Raw genomic sequence first — 19,945 nt, forward strand, 5'->3', positions numbered from 1 at the left:
GTGGGTACTAGTATGCAAGCTAATCAAAATTGGTGTGATATTTGTAGTATTGACTCCATCACCTGTATGGTGGCTGTTCCATAGAATTAAAATGATAAAAGAGGATTTCGAAAAATCAAATACTGTTTTCCTTTTGATCTTTTTAGTTCATTCACCAGCCTTTTTTTTACTCTAACATTGTTTCAATCGAAATTTTATGTTGGTTACTTTTTTTCTCCCAGAATTTAGAGATTTTTCAAAGTTATATGTTTAAGCTAAACATATTTGGCTAACAGAGAGTTCCTCTTATTTACAATTATGCTATAATAACTATTGCTTTGTTTTTAAAAATGTTATGATTTAATGTTGGTAGGCTAGTGTTATTATTAATTTACAATTTAAGCCTTTTGTAAATTTAGAAATCCAGCTGTTTGCGAGAATGCAAAAGATTTATTTTCCTTATTGAATAATTGTGATTTATAAATTAAGCCTTTTTGTCCCCCTCATTATTGCCAAAAAACTACAATTTAACCACAACCTGCTATCACATTAACAGTTCTTTGCCAGCTGTTAGAGTTGAATATTTTATAGTAATTCACTTGACATCTTGTACGTAGTTTTTGTAAGCTAATGGGTAAAAAAATAACATGTGGCTCGCTTAAGAAATATTTCAGCAATTTACTAAAAAAGAGAAAGAAAGAGGAAAAAAGAGAGAAAAGAGAGTTTTCACAACTCAGAAAATCATGGTGCTACTGAATAATATGTGGTGTTAAAAATATTTCTCATTAGTTAGCTTTCTGTACCATCCTCACACATATTGACATTAAAATTATAAGCTAATCAGTTACTAGTATTTGTGGTAGTTAAGTGAGCTTTTCCTGACATTCAAAATTGATATATCAATATCCATGTAAAATGGATATCCATTTTAAGCTGTATGTAGACATGCTGTAGAATTATATATTTTAAAATGTCACTGGCCTGTTAATTTCAGCTTGATTTCTTCTGCCTAACCTAATTCTGTTGTAGGCAATAAAATGGATATTTCAGCAAGTAAAGTGGAGGTGCCTCCTCCCCCATTTCCATTCCAAAAAAAAAAAGGGGGGGGGGGGGGGGGGTAAATGTCATTATTATTAATAAATGTGATGTGTCCATGGTTTTTATAGAAAAACAAGATCATACACTGCTCCTTGAAGTGCTTAATACTGTCACCATCTGTTGGCAAGTTTGTTGTTTTTTTTTTCCTGATAAATGTAGATTATAAAAAAAGACTATCCAAATGTTACAAGTTAATTTGCAGCAAAAAAGTGAATAATTCCAAAATGCAGTTGCGGTCGTATTGAAATTACTGGGTTGCTGAATATATGCAATACAGATAACACATTTCTAGGAAAACCGATAAGCCTTTGGTCTTCAAACTTAAAAGAGTGATTGGTATTACTGAAATACAGGTCAAATTTAAAAAATCAGCTTGATCAAACCATTTTCTCCATAAATTACGTGCATATATGTCTCCCAAACCAAATGAATTATTGCAAAACTTATTATAGAAATCTGACCTAAAGTCATGTGGAGATCTCAGACTTGACTTTAGGTCAGACCTTTGACCTATATCTCAAGGTCAAAGGGGCTTTTTTTTTGTGAAAAAATATCTGTTTGTTCCCATTTGCTTTGAAATTATGGTGAGAAGATACACTTTGGGTCTTCTTTCATCAACTTGAATTTGGGGCCAACAGTACATTTGCATGGGCGGAGCAGCCATTTGTTGCCAAAACTGATAACTTTTTTTGTAATTGTGGAACTTCTGGAACTGTTAAAGCTAGATACCTCTTGCTTATTGCAATTTGTAGAGCTTGTCAACTGCAACATTTAAAATGTTTTTTTTCCATATGGTGTAATTGTTGCAATGTTTCAAAAAGTTATGCTCAAAGATGAAAATCTTACAAAATGTGAAATCGTCCAAAACTAGCAGAGATATGCTCAAAGTGACGATTGAATTAGAATAAAAGTCATATATTGGCAATCTTATTGTGATATTGAATTTGACCTTTGTCCAACTTTCCACCATGACACTGTACTTTGCAAATTTTCCATCCCTTCAAATCTCCAAAACTGGCAAAGAAACACCCGTAGATAATATTGAACTCGAAAAAGAATACATATATTGGCAATCTTATTGTGACCTAGAATTATACCTTTGAATGGAAAGGTAAAGCTATCTGGCTGTAACAGGTGTACAGAGAGATTTTATATAGCATAATAAATTAACTGATCTATAAATTTTTAAACTTAAATAAGATACAGATTTTGTTTCATTTATAAAGATGGAAATATTATTCAATATGTGGATTATTTGATATCAAAAAGTATATCCTAAAATCAGGCATTTTTTTTTTTTTTTTGGGGGGGGGGATGGTGTATAATTATTTTTCATACAGTTGGTCTCATTTTATTATTGTAAATCAATAGAGATAAAAAATCAATGTCCAGGGCCTAAAATGAAATCCTGCCCCCAACCTGTGTGGCTGAGGATGAATAATAGGTAAATGAACAAAAGTACTGCTTTTATGTAACTTTGAGATGATATCATTTTCTTGATATGAATATTGTGGAAACAAACATTCATGATATCAGTTTATTAGTCCCTGTAATAAGATTTCTGATTCTCAGTAAAGAGGGATTATGTGTGAGGTGAAATGTTGTTGCTTATTAAGATCAGCACAAGGTCTTTTTTTATCAGATTTGATATTGAAACTAAGGCTTCTGTTTGTCTTCCTGGCATGTAAAAAAGGTGTTTAGGAATGGCAAAGAAGAAGAAGAAAAAAAAAACAAAATGCTTTTTCCATTTGTTTCAAAAATATAACAAGTAATGGTTAAAGCAGCATTCAGAACACAATTTTGAAATCCCTTTCCATTTTCCTTGCTTGCTCTTGCACTCTCGCATTTAATCCCTTCTCTAAACTAGAATCACACCTGTCTGTGTGGGGTTTGTGCAATTATGGTCTTTTTAGGAAATAATTACAAGGGTGAAAATCTGCTCTGACATGTAACACAGCATGGATAATCGAATATTATATGCCACATGTGAGAGAGAAAGGTGATTTAAAAACCACCCTTGTTTCTTATAAATATTTTTGGAAGTTAAACTGAAGAGTAACTATGTTGACTAAACATGAGGTGATCACTTGCTTTAGTGGAACCGGGTTCCATACCCATTTCACCGTAACTACTGGGATAAGTTAATATCAAAGTGCTCTTTTTGCCTCGAAATTTCTGGAATTTAAGTTTTGCTAGACATGCAGGTCAAAAAAAAAAAAAAAAAAAATTATTTGGGCTGCAGCTTTGTTCTGTGCTAGAGTTATCTTTGTTTTGTGGGATTTTTTTTCTAGTGTTTAGGTTAAAGCAAGTTGCTTTAACAGTCTTAATTTATAAACTGAGGCGTCCATTTTTTCATAATCAGCTGTGGCTTGCTCATGTTCATTGGATGTAAAACAAAGAGAAACAGGTACTAGAACCATATGAATAGGCTGTCAATCAGATGGAAATCATAAACATGGTTTTATTACCGTTTATAATTTTAAGATCCAAAATATAAACAAGTTGAGGTTTAAGATCAATAAGTGGAAAAATTTCAGCTAAAAAGAAATCCGGATAAGGCAGCTCGTGTTCATGTAAAGGATAATTAGAGATTAATATAATATGCTTATACTCATATTGTAAATTAACATGACTGGAATGAGCTTATCTTATCCTCTTGTATTGATCTTTGAAATACATGTTATTACCTGTGGTCATTTCCGAGGCTGGCAAGGTAAATTGATATTCCTGGAAAAAAGAAGCAATTTTGCCCGTATATATTATGGTTGCTTTTGTAACAGATTTAAATATGAACCTAGAGTGTGTATTACCTTTTTCCAAAGGAAATAATAAATTTGTGCACAAATTCAATGAAGTTTATATTAACCCCAATATAGGACAAGAGCAAAATCACATTTGAGATAAAGCTGCAGATGAATGTGATTTGATCTATAAAATTGTTGTATCATATAACACAATTCACAGCTTTTCTTATCCGAACATGTTTTAATATTTTACCTGTTACCTGATGTGTATCTGTTGGCACAGAGTGGAGTGTTTTTTTTTTTTTTTCCATGATTTGTACATAATGACCCCATGAGATCATCAGTCATATGGTTGTGCTGTATGTACTGATTGTGCTAGTTGAGACCACAGTTCACAATGCTCTGTGGAAGCTCCAGCTTTGTCAGAAGCTAGTCGACTTACACGATATGTCTCTGATTTTATAGGAATTCCTGAAGCATTGTTTATTTTTTTATTTATTTATTTTAAGGTGAAGGGAAATGACAATAAATACTTGGCACTAGTATGATATTCATAGTTTTTAAAACTGAGAAAGGATAATGTAACTTTCTTGGGCCCAAATATGAATGATAATTTATAGTGGTTAAGTCATTTGCAGTCATTTTCTACATATTTTGTTAACAAGTTAAGACTGAATTATCAACTGGGTATTGATGTCACTGGTGCTTGTGAAGATATCCGCCCCCCTGTAATGCGATATAGCAAAGGCGTCTTCGGTGTTTAGCATTCTCTGTTGTGGGTGGAGATCTACTTTAGCATTAGTGATATCACATGGTTGATAGCACCTTATTTCTTCCACAAATCCCAGAAGTGATCAAAATAGGCAAAAAGAGGCTGAAATGACGAGAAGGCATTCCCCTGTAAAAATACTTCAATGTATGTGAGAAGTTATTTTTATAAAATGATGGTGTCACATTACTGAATAAAGATCTTATGAAGTAAATTTTAGAAATATCTTTTGTAAAATATAGATTGAAAATCCTGTGCAGCTATCATAAAAATGTGTGTATAGGAAATATGCTGCTGCATTGGAAGTCACATAACTTAACAAAAATCATTCTAACATTGTTTGGACACTGACTGCCACAAATTAGCATTTTCTCTTGAAGATTCTTAGAACAAGCTTAGCGGTAAGTTCTACTACACCTGCAGTGGAAATGACCTCACTTTACACAATATTAAAAGAAGATTGTTTCTAGGGCTTATACACCAGCTTGGCTAAGCCACAGGTTAAAAAGAACCTGTGGAACCTTGTGAAATTTGCTTGGTATATATACAGAGGCCTGGTATTTGTTGGGGTGAAATAGGGAGCATGGCATCCTATCTTCCTCATCAGGTTATCCCAGGATTGCTTAATCTAGATCATAAATAGCTGCTACACACAAGTGGGAAAGTCTTAAATGCGTCATTTGGTATGACGTTAGTGGCTTTATGTTCATTTGCACACACACACCAGGACATCTTTTTGAGCTTGCTTTTTTTCCCCTTTTAACAGAGAGAATGATAGTTTTTGTTTATGAGAATATTATACATTTCCACTAGAATGGATGCAAATAAAAATATATATACATTTATTTTAACACAGGATGCTGTTTGAGGTTATAGCTCTAACCAAAAATCAATACTGCTTGGCTGGAAGAGTTTTGAGTCTGTACAATCATGCAGTGACCTATTAGAAGAGGGCAATAAAGGAAGTACAGTGTTGAGTGAAAGCTGGTAGTGATGAGTTTGATTCCTGTTAGTAAGGCATATACTGTAGGTCTTGAGCAACATAGAAATCATGGCAAATTGAAATTGTATTCTCGCCCATGCAAGTATGATTGAAATTTCAATTCACAATAAATTTTGAATGATAAATAGATTGATCCCATGCTTAGAAAACCGGATCTGAGTAGGCTTAATAAGTTATACAATCTAGGGATACAACAGCTTTTATTAACAATCTTGCATATTGGGGATTTCAAAAAATCTTTAAATTGCTAATTCTGTATCCACTTTGACAAACAATTTGATTTTTATTCCTAGTTTTTGAAATATGGTACAGTTGACCCAGTTAAAATACACATTACTGGTAACTGATAGTACATAGCACAGTATATGTGCCATGCTATCATCAAAGATGTTTTATAGAAATTTTAGTAAGCCTTTTTACTAGGTCCATTTCAGACCACTTAATGTCGGAAAAGGTCACTTGATGCAGAACTTCTCTTCCTACATTCACCAATTTGCTGTTCTATTACAGTATGATTCTTATTAAGTGAAGGCAAGGAAAAAGATCTATGGCCTCATTAGGGTACTTTTGCAAGTGAATTGCCACAAAATAAAAAAGTACAAAGACTAAAATTATGTGGGGAAACACAATATATATCTGCAGTGTTTTGTGGAATTTATCAGTTAGTTGTGGGGAAACATGTAAGATGTGGCAAAGATAGCACTAAATCTGTAAAAATTATGTAGAAGTAGTGGCAATGCTCACAATCTGGATAATTGCTTGTGGTAGTTAGGGAGCCCTGTAGGGTGAGTGTTCCTACTGTACATGTGACTTGCCAAAAGAGCCAGCCTTTCAGTTCCAATTCTTCCTTCTTTTCACTCTTATAGAGATTCACCTTGGGGTACTTCTTGTTTCAAGATTGTTTTATTGACAACAATATCCCTCAACATCTTGCCTTATAAATTAAAACCCTTTGTTAAACAGTCTGAAAGCCTTGTGCTTTCTACAAGTTAGACTTGTTGCAAACACATCTTCAAAGTAAGAAAATGATATGTTAACAAACCCTGCATATTAAATTTGTTTTGCTGCTGTAAGAAAAGTTTATAAAAAAAAACATCCTTACAGTAGATAGCTGAAGGGCAATAACAAGGTTCTTTGTTATTGACTGACTGGCTGATTAGTTAGGTAGAAGCAGTGTCTCTTAAGTTAATAACTTTCAAACCCACGCAAGATAATGCTCGGAATACAGCAGGCAAAACTGTCTCGAGGGTTTGGTTGATTGTGCATGCTTGGATTACGTAAAATGATGATAAATAACATTGTTGTTCCCGGTTCTTCTACGAAGTAAGTAAATCAATATCTGAAGTTGAAACTTCCTGTTACAAATGAATGGCATGGAATTATTTTTCAGGCTATCAAGAACTGACTAGATTCAGATGAAATGATCGCGAAATGTATGCATTATTTGCATAATGGGGGGTGCTGATACTGACTTCTTTCTTTCTTTTTTTTTTTTCTTAGATCCTAGGTTGAAAATTGTCAGATATGAGTCTTGAAAAACATGCAAAAACCCAATTTTGCACAGTACTTGTTAACTTGTCATTTCATCAGAGTTAAAAAAACAAATATTTTGTTTAGATTTCCATTAATGATTACCATGGATAGCACCTATTTACAGGTGCTTCACGCAAAACATTTTATAATAAAATAAATTTTTTCTGCACACTAAAATACTAAATAGTCAGATTTTCAAATTAAAGATATCCTGAAAATTATTATTGTAAGCTAAGGAAATGGTATCTAGTAATTCTCTTACATCTAAATTGAAAAACTGAAGACAGTGGAACTCTGTGTACTGTCCTCTTAACATGTACTTTAACAGCACTCTTGATATCTTTAAAGACAAAATTAACACCCATTTATAAAAAAAGTGGCTCTCTATGGGCGCATTCCCATAGATTTTAGATCGATCTATCCCCGTGTCTCACTAGTCTCACTAGATTACTGTCAGATAATCCGGCTTAAAAGTCCGTCCCGCCTACTACAAGGTAAGGGGGTAATTAACTTTTGTATCCGCTCGGCTGACAGCTATTTAGCGGGAACCCCCAGGGAGTTAGGTCGATCTAGTTGGATCGATCTAATCTCTGGGAGTGGGGTCTATGTGAAGAGTTGCCATTAGGTTGCAGAAGTTTGTGAAGTTTATTGATGTTTTGTATTGATAAATAAACAGAGATTTCTGCTTCATGACAATGTGGTTTATCCTCTGTCTTTTATAGACATTTCAAATAGTTGCAGTCTGTTTAGCATATTACAGTTAGATAAAGACCTGCATTTATATACCACACATACGTGACAAATGGCTTCTGTATATTTTATATGATGAATAGCTAAGTTTGGTTAGAATTGTATGCACCCAAAGGTTGAAACAGTACAGATGAATTTTTAAGGAGATTTATAGATTGCTGAAAGATACTCATTGAACCTACCTCCTAGGTCTTCAGTTAGAGATTTATCAGTGGATGGATGGTTAATCCTCAGCTGATCTGTGTGACTAATTAGTAGTAGGTCACTGGAAAAGCGGTATCAGCAGTTACAGAGTTATCGGGAGTCAAATTAGTCATTCAGCAGGAATCATCAAGCTAATTATATGATGCTCAGTGTGGTTTTTCTAATAATTTGTCATAAAGCGGATTTTTTATAATTATTATTTTATTATTTTTTACATTTTTTTTTACCTCCATTTTTTAAATGCATTTCCGAGCAAGTAATCTGTTGCGACTAGAAATCTAAAACTAATAGTATTAATTTATGGGTTTTTTTCTGTTATTTCTGTAACCTTCTCAGTAGCTCCAGGTCTGCGGAGGGTCTGTAAACACGCAGGTCCCCAGACATTCCCCACCATGCTATAAATAGCTGGGCCAGTCAGGTGGTTTCCTGCCCACCTTGGGCTTCCATTACTGGCATATGGCCATGGACTTTGCCATTCAGAAGTAATGTGATCAACCACATGAGTTGCTCTTTGATTTTAAGCTACCAAATATTTGATAATCCTTTCAGCCTATTCATCATATGCTCTCAATATTGGGTTATGAATGAATGCCACCTACGCATGTGGATAGCTTAATGTACATGCTTTTTAGCTGAAATCCTGTGACCTAAATACCAGGCATTGCTGGCGTATTCAGCTTCAGGCCAGTCAAAAGTCAGCAGCTCTGAATTCTAGAGCAATTACACTGACTTTGTGAATGGTTTGGTGTGGGAATACTTTTCTAGGTCAGCTCACAGGCTGCCATGACAACTGAATTCAGGAATTTTGGCGCATAGCCGGCTGGAGCGGAAATACTGTACAAATGTAATGGTATGCTGGTGGCATTATTGCAGTGTTTTTCATGATAACCGCATCTCCTTCCTGTCAGCCGCCGATGTTGTGTCCATGGTGGATCTACAGACCTTGGGATAACCAGGTCCTGGATCTCTCAGTCAAAGGTAGTTTTGAGTAGTAGTGTTCAGTGGTGGTGATGTTGGTGGTTTGTAGTGAATGAGGGTTGGATTCTTTGTCTGGTTATATTGCCAGTTCAAAGCTGTGATGTGCCTGCCATGTGGCAGAGAAGACTAAAGGGATATAGGATGTGTACACCGTAAGCACTTTACATCCTGATTCGGGTTTCATTAGTTCTCTGCCTCAGACATTTTTTTTTTTAGAAACTGTGACCTAGGGATCATTGGAGTAAACACTTCATAGGGAATGGAAATATTTGATGCTGCACCTTTCTTTCACCAACGCTTAACCTTGAGCCATATTAGCCATCTCCCGGTTAACCAGGTGATCTGCCTACTTACTATCAATGATGCATCTCGTGCTGTAACATATGTTTAAGAGAAGATTGTTCTGAAAATATGATAATGAGTACTTTGATGGATCGGGATGGAAAAGATCATCTATTTTAATGGTTTGTTGGTGAAATGTTTCAGGGACATTTGATTTTTTGGAAACTGAAGTAATGTGCTGGTTCATATTTTTGTTAGCCTGCCCAGACAGGATGACGGCACACATTTGCGTATGGTTTACGTGAACACAGCATCTAAAAGAATAGGAGGAAAAGTACGCTTTCTTGATAATATTTTCAGGTCTGAAGGGAATTATTAACCATAAGAGCTGTTTTCGTTAAATCTGTGGCTGGCGGATGTAGGCTCCATTAACCTGATTGATAAATAAATTATACAGGAAATGAGCATATTGACATAATTGACCCAGGGTTCTTTAGACTGGCTGCAGGTGTACTAAGCTCAATAGAGGCAGGCTAAAGTGTAATGATAATTATTAAAAAAAAAAAAAAAAACATAAGAAACATGTAATATCTCTAGACACATTATATTGTCTTTAGCCCAAATGGGTTGAAGAATTTGATGTTCTAGGGAAAAGGTTATTTCAGGAACCTAATCTGGCTTTAAAGTTAATGGTTAATTTTGAAAAAGGGGATTTCTAGATGTAATTGAAATTTCCGGATGTATTTATCAGCATGTTGTATGTTTAGAGTTGTAATTGACATTAATATTAAATGACAAGGTGATCTAGTTCAAAAGTATATTTAGGAAAAAATATTTGATATAAGGTGGAAGTAGTCCAAATTTGGTTATTAAACCATTTAAATTGATGAAATCAAGATGAACATTGGATAATGAAGAAAACACATTTGCTGAAAGGTAAACAGAAAACTATAGCCGTATATATATGTGTGTATTGATGCCATTATTTATATTGATTATTTCCTTCCATGCTGTATATTTGAATTATAATTTACTGTCATTTGTAGTTTCTTTCTACTAATGTGTTCTGTCAATTTTTCTGATGCTGAGTAATGTGGATTATGCTGGTGTCCTTGAAATCTGGTGACACCTATGAACTGTCTCGGCACGTAAAGGTTAACCTAGAAAAAGGAACCTAAGGGCATTGAAAAAATGTCCACAAGAAGAAAAAATAAAGTGGCTATTCTGATGCAGACTGTTTGTTTAAGGGGTGACGACTGAACAGAATGTCTCAAGAATTATAAATTGTTGGTTCAGAGGGAGCACCCCAAATGAAGGGTTGTTGATTTGGATATATGAGTGTTTGCAACAGACTTGACATTTTTGGGGGTGTAAAAGGCAGTGGAAAGTACTTATGGCTTAGTAACAGTTTTGTTCTGAATTTTTATTACTTATTTACAATTGCAGGTAACCATGGCAACCCAAAGCAGCATAACCCCCTCAATGCTCACAACCCCCACCCTGGAGAACAAGGCAGTAATGGGGGTGGAGACCCGCAGCTGGTCCCAGAGAAGCCCAGAGGAAAAGGCCGCCCTTCCAAGTCTGGGGGGTCTCCGGGGAGAGGGGGCGTGCACTGCCAGGTGTGCCAAAAGGCATTCAACAACTCCAGTGCACTGGCTAAACACAAGCTAACTCACAGTGATGAGAGGAAATATGTCTGCCCTATCTGTTCCAAGGCCTTCAAGCGGCAGGACCACTTGTAAGTAGAACAGTACTCTCTCCCTTTTGCCGGATTTTTTTCCTGGTCTTGTCCACAGTGCACAGACTTTGACCTTAACTTAATACACTATCGTTACACTGTAGAAGGTATATTGTTCATTTATTACAATTGCAATTGATACCAGCCTTGTAATGATATTTTTTTTGTATAGGGTTTCCTGAATTATTTTGTCTGTGCTGAGATAAGAAAGATTAGAGGGTTATATGAGGCGGTCTTATGACCAAAAATATACCCCATGTTACCTGAATCATATCTGATTTCTGTGTAACATGATTTGGCACTGTCAGTTATTCATTGTGTTCAGGCAGGAATTAATACATAGCATGTGGAGCTAATGGCCTTACATTATGCAAATAAAAATGTAACAGTGAACTAGTTTTTGTACAATAATTAGGTTACAAAAGCAGTATGTTGTTTCTGTTATTTCGAACCAGTTGTACTTAGGCAATCTTTAAATCGAGTGGTACATGTATGTAGCGTGTCATCTTTGCAGTCTCCACTATGCTGGAGAAGATTTTTTTGCTCAGCTCACATATTAAGTGTAATAAAACAGTGTGTGTGTGTGTGTGTGTGTGTGTGTGTGTGTGTGTGTGTGTGTGTGTGTGTGTGTGTGTGTGTGTGTGTGTGTGTGTGTGTGTGTGTGTGTGTGTGTGTGTGTATTTGCTGAAATATATAAATATTAATACTACTGCTATCTTTAAAATTTAAATACTAAGACTGGTCCTTACATGTTATTATGCAATAGCTGGAGAAGGGGGGTGTAACTCCCTCACACAAGTTGGTTTCCAGCAGTTTGGGGAGAATGCTACCTGGCTATGTAATCAAAACTAATCTAGTTAACTGGCAAATATGTACTGCTCTGCCTCAACTTGAAAAGGACTTAAGATTAATGAATAATATGTTTCTGATTTTTTCCCAATACTCATTTATAATCAAAAGTGACCTGTTTTCTGTCATTTAAGGAATGGTCATATGATGACACACAGGAGCAAGAAGCCTTATGAATGCAAATTTGAAGGATGTGATAAAAGTTATTGCGACGCCCGTTCTTTGCGAAGGCATCTGGAAAATCACCATCAAGCGTCTCAAGACATGATCACAACGTCGACTGTGACTGCCATGACAGTTATTCCCCCCGTTGCCGAGCAGTCTGGACAGTTTCCATCAGGCAGAACTGGAAACACGCAGGGAGGACAGTTTTTCCAGTTTGAACAGTCACAAGAAAATAGTGGCTCCCAGTGGCAGCAGAATTTGAATGTGAATCGTTGGCAGCGGCCAGGGGACAGATCCCCAGGGTATCTACAGCAGGTTAGCCCTATCAGCCCAGCCCCAGGTCAGGGCGGGGTGCCTACCAGCCCACTGCAGAGACAGGCAGCTGGTGTGTGGGGTTTTCCTAATCCACTGTAAGTGCACTGTTGTAGATCAGGTGTCTTGTTTGGTTAATGGGAAATCTAAGGGAAATGAATTCTGTGGTATTTGAATGTAAGTCATAGAGTGTTTTTGTGATAGCTGTTAAGATATCATGCCTTTTTAAATATTTATTTATTTATTTATTTATTTATTTATTTATTTATTTATTTATTTATTGTTTTATTATTTATTGGAAGACACTAAAAGGTATCAGGGACTAAATTAACAAAATTAGTATGCACTATAAGGTATTTGTATACCCTATATGATTATAGTATAAAATTTGTGTTTTTAAACTCTATTCAGCAAAACATTTAGTATTTAATTCTTTATTATAATTCATAGTCAGTTTTTTCCAGGAATTTTTCCTTTTTGAATTTTATTCAAAAGTCAGTTATGCATTTTTAGCACTTGAGTGTCTCAATATTAGTATGCAGGTGTTTTAAGTGGATTTTTATGTTAAATTAGGAGTGGCTTAGAATAAGATTAAAACTGAAGTAGGTTAGGATCAAACGTGCATGTAGGTTTCAAAAACAAACAAACAAACGAAAAAAAAAAAAAAAAACAGGATAATTTTTTCATTACACCTCAAGATGACACAATGATTCAGCAAAATTTGCTTTTGAAAGCAGTTGTCTGTTCTGCTCATTCCACGCTCTAAAAGCCTGTCATGGTCAATTTAAACTGTGGATCAGATAATGATAAGACAGTTTTCTGTAGCATGACTAGGGTGTAAGTAAAAGAGAAGGAGAATTCCTTTGAACTGAGGGATGTACCTGAATATGCATGTAATGTTACTGAGTGCAGATCCATTTCCTGTGGTACTCGAGCACTGTCAATGCGATCTCTTGGATAAGGGGAGATCAGTTAGACCTTGTTACATTATTGTGAAGAAATTCGAGGTGTGCGGTTCTTCGCTGAATGGCTCTGATATTTGAATATGTCAGTTCGGAAAAAAAAAAAAAAGGAAAATGTGAATAGCAGGAAGCGCAAGTTAGCAGATGCATGGCAGTTAATTTTGAAGAGGCGTTTGTCTCTTGGCAAATTAAATATTAGATATAAAAATAGGCCTGAAAATGTCCATTTATTATTAAAGCTACAAATAATGGATGGATCTTGGTGAAACTCACTTTCAGTATTTTTTCCATAATGTCTCTGAGGGTGTTTTTAAGTGGTAATTCTATTTACTCCTCTTAGCAAAGCAGAAACTGTGTTTTAGGAAAAAGTGGTGGCTGTCACATGACAGGCCAGACATCATGCCTGTCTCCCAGCTCTAAGGGCCGGCATGAGTGCCCTGGTGACATTATTTTTAGTGCCCTGGTGACATTATTCATTCTCACCACAGCACCTGTCTCTCTCTCTCTCTCTTGGTTCAGGCCAGATTTTGGGTGGGATAAAAGCAGTTATGTGAGGATGTCATGCATCAGGAGTCTCCGCACATTCCTTACCCTTGACCCCCTGCCCCGCAGATATACTGAATATGCAAGTTAGAAGAGGGAAGCGTATGTATGTATATACAGAAGGAATGCATTTGGAGGATTTTGCAGGAAAGTGTTAACTGGTATTCTGGATGGAAACAGAGTTTCTTGTTGGCATTTTCTTCTTGGTGATAGAGTGCAAAGTTACTGGATGGTACCAGTATTAGAAAAAGCCACCCAGGGATTCGGTACATTCTGTGCACTGCAGATTTGCTGACCTAGAAATATTTTAAGAGGCCTGGACTGTAATTGTCTAGACACAGAGAGATGACTACTTTGTGGCTGTTCCTTTTGACAGCAGGTTAGTTTTAACAAACCACACTCTAATTTGCATGTTTTGAACATCTTTTTGGCATTTTATTGCGAGGGAGACTCAAGTTGGTGTGATATAAATACTGATCCAGGATGTTTTTTTAAGACATTCATTGCTATATATCAGTACCCTATATGGTTGGATGTATGCCAACTGAGGTTGAGTTGCAAGGCAGACACCTGTATTTTAAGTCTGTGACTGCGCATGGTGCAGGAGGCATGTGGGTGTACATATAGCCAGCTATATAATGTGTCTAGTCTTTTTTCTCTTTTTTCTTGCTAACGAACAACCTGTTGCATGACTTTCCCTTTTGAAATGTTATATGCAATAGCGTGTCAAGTAATTTTCTTGCCAATGAACAACCTGTTGCGTAACTGTCCCTTTTAAAATGTTAAATGCAGTGAAACATCTGAATAATTTATCGGATGTGATCGGGGTGGGTCGGCACTAGTTATGGCACTAATGTGCTGTTTAAGGCATGCATTGACAGTTGCGCAAAAACATTTTTACAAAAAAAAAAAAAAAAAAAAAATTGAGCATAGGAAGTTTAATCATTTCCTCTCACTGCTTTGCGTTTAATTGTATAATTTTTTGTCCTCAATCAGTGAGGTGTTTGGTGAAAAAAAGGAGAAATGGATTTTCATGGTTTGGGTATTGGAATATTTCTTGTACATAAAGCACACCTGGGCCTCTTGATGCCAGTCATTACATATGCCTGGAATGAGGGGTATTTTGTCACTGATATCTGGGGTCTAATCTTACTTCTCATATTTATGAATGGCTGTTGGCAGCATGTTTTACCTTATTTTCCCCAGGATCCTGTTACAATTTACATGTGACCAGTTTCTTCTGATTTTGTAATGACAAAAACATGCTGTTTTTTTGGACATCATTACGTGAGAGGATAATATGCTATTATTATTATTATTTTATGCACTGTAGTTAGCTACAGATCAAACATAAGATTTGTGTCATCTTGGATTATTATTGATTGATTGATTTTGATTTTTTTTTTTTAATTTGTGACAAGATAATTTCAAAAGAAAAATAAATCAACATTTCAATAGTTAACAGTTAAAAGAATACAGAAGGGAAATGATACTCACTTTGAATTACCTCCCCCCCCCCCCCCCCCTCACCTCTTTATTGATTAATTACTTTCTGTATTTGAAACCTAAATATTCGGGTACAAAGAGGTACAAACCCTCCATTCATGTAATAATTGATTAATAACCGTTAGGCTTTCTCCATCGACCTTTGAAGAATGCCTTTTCAAAGAGCCACAACAGTGGGCATTGTGAAATTGCCTTGTGTTCTAGTTGTAGGCTCCATATAGGATTCAGTGTTTTACCAGCCAAAGGAAAGTGGTGCTTTGGATTTGTCCTTGGATGGTCACATTTATGTGTGCAGCAGTAAGTCCTTGGAATATGTGATGGCTTACCCGCATTCACTTATCATAAATTAAAGCTTCCAAGTTATAATGACTGGCCACATTTATTTTCCCTCTGATTCTTCCGGGTCACCTTACACACATCTCTCATATACACAGAAGAGCATGCCCTGAAAATATCCTGCCACAAAAATTTTGTGGGTTTATATTTGCATTAAAGGTCCACACAGGAGTCTGTAGAAGAGCACCATAACTTCAGTGATATAGTGTTGATGGTGTGTATTATGCCATTTGCATTCTTGCCAATAGTAATAGAGCAAAGATATTTATATGTCAAATATGTTTGAATTAACGGCAGGTGTGTTGAGTTTGCCTTGAGTTTACTCATGATTTTATAATTCTTGAACTTCTTGTATTGACAAGCCCATTCTCACTGGAGGTGCTGTCTTTCAGTACACACACACACACACACACACACACACACACACACACACACATTATAATGCATTGTCTGGTAAAAGGTTGAACCAAATCATTAGGTCTCAGTAATGTGCCATTTTGTTTATATCAGTGTGGGCACTTCTATGCAAAAGACTGTGCAAAGTTATTAAAGGATTTTTAAACATAAATTCATGGTTATTAGTCATGATAGGTTCTCAGAGGTTTGAATATTTTGACCCTTTTTGATGTCATTTTCAAGGCCACTAGCTCACAAGTTTTGGGTTCACCACTGCCCAGAGGAAATAGATCAATAATAATAATAATATTGTAGTGCATTTTGCTTTCATTGCCTTTGCTGGGGCCCTGTATTTTGTGATATATGAGAAGATAACACCCTGCTCACGATCTGCAGTTTCTCATGAGACTGCTGATTGCATTTTCTGGGTTGCAGGACATAGAAACGGGAGGCATCTAGGTAAATCCACACATAACTTTAAGATATGCACATATTCAAACCAGCTCTTTCTGTTCCAGGAATGAGCCCAAGCCAGTGGAATGCAGCATGTGCCATAGGCGTTTTAAGAACATCCCAGCACTAAACGGCCACATGCGGCTCCATGGAGGATATTTTAAGAAAGTTAGCGTGAGTTTTGAAAAGAGAATTGTTTTGCCTTTGCACTTTGTTTCAAGAGAAAAAAATAATTGATTTTCATGTACAGTTTTAAAGATGATTATTGTGATGCACAGGAAGCGGCTTTAGGTTGGCAACCTGTATGCTAATTATCTACAACACTTATTGACATTTTTCTTTTAACTAAAGGAAATAAAACTAGACATTAAAATCCTGCTGCAGTTTACTTTGAAGACAATTATAGTATTTGCACTGATACTTCACCAAAAACTGATGAATCCACAATGTATCTTTTGCCATTATTATTGAGCATGCAGAATTATTTATGAATATATAGATAAAATATATTGGGTATGCTTGAAGAAAAATAGCAGTCCCTTTAACATTCATTTAAAAATAACGCCATCCAAATGTCGTACTGCAGATATTCAATACATCCTCCCATTATGTATGACAGGTTCTCCAATTTTAAAGTCAGTATTATCAATTTATTCAAGTTGACTGTGCACATTATTAAAATGAGCTCTGTTGCTGTATGTTTAAGTAATAACCAAGGCTTATGCATTCTCTAACTTGTCCTTGAGACACAGTTCTTAAAACAAAAACCAATTAGATTGCTACCATCCCATTGTGATTTGGTAGCTGTTCTTAAAGATAACACGCTAGAAGTGCAGAGAGGTAAACCATAGCATGTGGGCAGGTAATGAAAATAAGTGCACAAAGTGGGAGTTAGTTTCATTTCCTTCAGCAGGATATGTACATTTTAGGTGCTAGATTTGAGCACGAACATAGTTATCTGCTTTTGTGTACTAAAGTTTTTGGGCTCATTTGACATAAAACTTGTGATTAGAAGCTCTTTTCACAATTAAAAGTTATGCTTGAATTGAATACCACCCCATCTAAAGGTACACTATTCAGGTTTGGAAATGTCTCAAAATCATTTACATTTCCTACTTACACATGGCCTGCAAAGCCACTGATCTCCCCCCTTTCCCCCCACCTTTATGACCTTGAAAATAATACCCCTCCCTGTCCAACATCCACCCAACAAAAACAATGAATAAATAAATAGTGAAGTACGTGCTGACCATAATTTACTTATAAAATGTACAAGAAGACATTACGGTCTAATTAACTGTTCAGTCATAAAAAAACTAAATTATTTAATTAGAAACCATAGAAAACTTCCAATCCAAGTGCAGGCACAGGTCGAGCAATGATTCTTGAGCAGGAGAAAATTGTTCTTTAAGGTTATATATTTAAACAAGCTGTTTGTGTTCTTTAATGTAGTAGAAATTTCAAATAATTTGCAAAACTGAACTTTTTTTTACCTTTGCACATAGGACTTGGAGAAAGATGAATCAAAGAAAGATAAAGAAGAGGGTAATAGCGAGTCCCAGCCTCCGGAGCTGACCCCCCAGCCCCCGGCCAGTTCATCTGGTGCTGACAGTAATAGCAGCAACGCCAGTCTCACTGAAGCAAGGAACATGTCCCTAGCTCAACACTTACAGCAGCCAATACAACAACAGCAACAGCAACAACAACAACATCAGCCAATACAGCAGCAGCAACAACATCAACAGTTACAGCAACCGATGGGACCTCCCAAATTGGAACCTGCTATTTCTGTCAAATTAGAATCGAGTTTAGCAGTCAGTTCAAATCAGGGACAGCCGACAAATTTTGTGTCGACGAGCCACATGACAGCTGGGCAGTTATCGGTGAAAAAAGTCAATGTTATGCCCCCTCCAAGCTCAGTTCATTTACCACTATCTGGGGGCTTCAGTATGTCTCAATCCCAAAGTTTAAACAGTGATGAAGGGTTATTGTCAAGTTTTGCTGGTGTAGCAGTTGGTAGAGAGTTAGGTATGGAACAAACAGGAGTTGGAGTAAAGCCGTCCAGTGCTAATACAAGGATTCCTTCAGCTTTTACTTTCACTGATGCTGACAGTGTTAAAACAAAGCAAAAGCTTTTACAGGCCTTACAAGAACCCTCATTTCGCCCTATTCAGCAGGAAAATTTGTTACGGCCAATGCAGGAAGTGAATGAGAGAAAAAGACACGCAAGTGCTGACCCAGACAAATTTACTTCCCCGACCAGGAAAAATTCTTTAACGTCTCCAGGCAGCTTAGCCTATATGTTAACAAATTTTCAAAAAACTGGCAGCACTGTAAAATGTGAACTTGAAAAGAGAAGATCTCAGGAATTTTTTGATCAGGACGAAATGTTTGTGCGTCCTGAGCCCGTGCGATCTCGGAGTCGCCCGGACGAGCACAGTATAGGGCGACCACGGAGTAGGACGGATGATCCATTCCATGCTAGAAAAGGGATTGAAGAGGGAATGGGGGTGTTCAGGAACCCAGGTGCCATGCACGGCAGTCAGATCAAGGCAAAAAGAAAACACAGGCCCGAGCCTCTTGTGATTCCGCAAAACATGAGCCATTTTGGCTTTCAGAGTAGGCTGCGGTCGCCTAGAATTTGGGAACCCAGTGGGGCGGAGAAAAAAACGGGGCATACTCCACCCCCGTACACCCCACCACCAATGCTTAGTCCTGTGAGGAGCGGGTCAGGATTGTTCTGGAGCATACAGCCACACCCACTTAGACCTGTTACACCAAAGTCTGCACCTGTAACGCCAAAGATCAGAAGAGGTAAAGATTTTATTTTGAACAGGTGTAATCCTGCTGTGAAGATATCCAATGGAAGTCGTGAAACAAATTCGAAACTGTCCTTTTTTTTTTTAAATAATTTTTGCCTCAGTGGTGAATGTCCTGTTTTAATAAGTTTTAGGAAAATGTAACAGTGCTTGTAAATAGTGAAATAATATTATTGCCGTGATAACTAACATGGAGCATGAAACGTGTTTCAGGGAGTTTTGGATTGAGTCACAGTGTCGGTGGCGTGACCAGCTGGTCCGGTCTCATTCAAACAAAAGAGCCCATTAAAGAGGAAGAAGATGAGGAAGAAGAAGAAGAAGAGGAAGAAGAAGAGGGCACAGAGGTTGAAGAAGAAACACAAATTGAGCCACCACCAGAAACTGACATACAACCGTAAGTATTAGCACAGTTATGCACAGGGTGTATAGATAATCAGAATAGTTCAAAATAAAAGGTAGAAAGTAGATAGGTCAAAACCAATTGGGGAATATAACAAACAAAGTGTTTGTTGTACTGCAGTAGAAA

General features: G+C 36.5%; 1 protein-coding gene across 2 annotated transcripts in view; it reads left to right on the top strand.

Annotated features, from left to right (window-relative positions):
- Positions 1-19,945, top strand: part of LOC106158831 (uncharacterized) — a 37,352-nt gene that overhangs the window by 12,206 nt on the left and 5,201 nt on the right. Inside the window, exons 3-7 of one of the 2 annotated variants that reach the window (XM_013534934.3) lie at positions 10,787-11,078; positions 12,062-12,502; positions 16,666-16,774; positions 18,106-19,414; positions 19,633-19,813. In XM_013534934.3, coding sequence (XP_013390388.2) covers positions 10,787-11,078; positions 12,062-12,502; positions 16,666-16,774; positions 18,106-19,414; positions 19,633-19,813 — 2,332 coding nt within the window. The remainder of the gene's footprint in view (positions 1-10,786; positions 11,079-12,061; positions 12,503-16,665; positions 16,775-18,105; positions 19,415-19,632; positions 19,814-19,945) is intronic. The other variant, XM_087006419.1, reaches the window with a different exon arrangement.

Source organism: Lingula anatina, chromosome 2, assembly GCF_051362555.1.
Source record: "Lingula anatina isolate TDL-2025a chromosome 2, LinAna3.0, whole genome shotgun sequence".
Classification (NCBI taxonomy): domain Eukaryota; kingdom Metazoa; phylum Brachiopoda; class Lingulata; order Lingulida; family Lingulidae; genus Lingula; species Lingula anatina.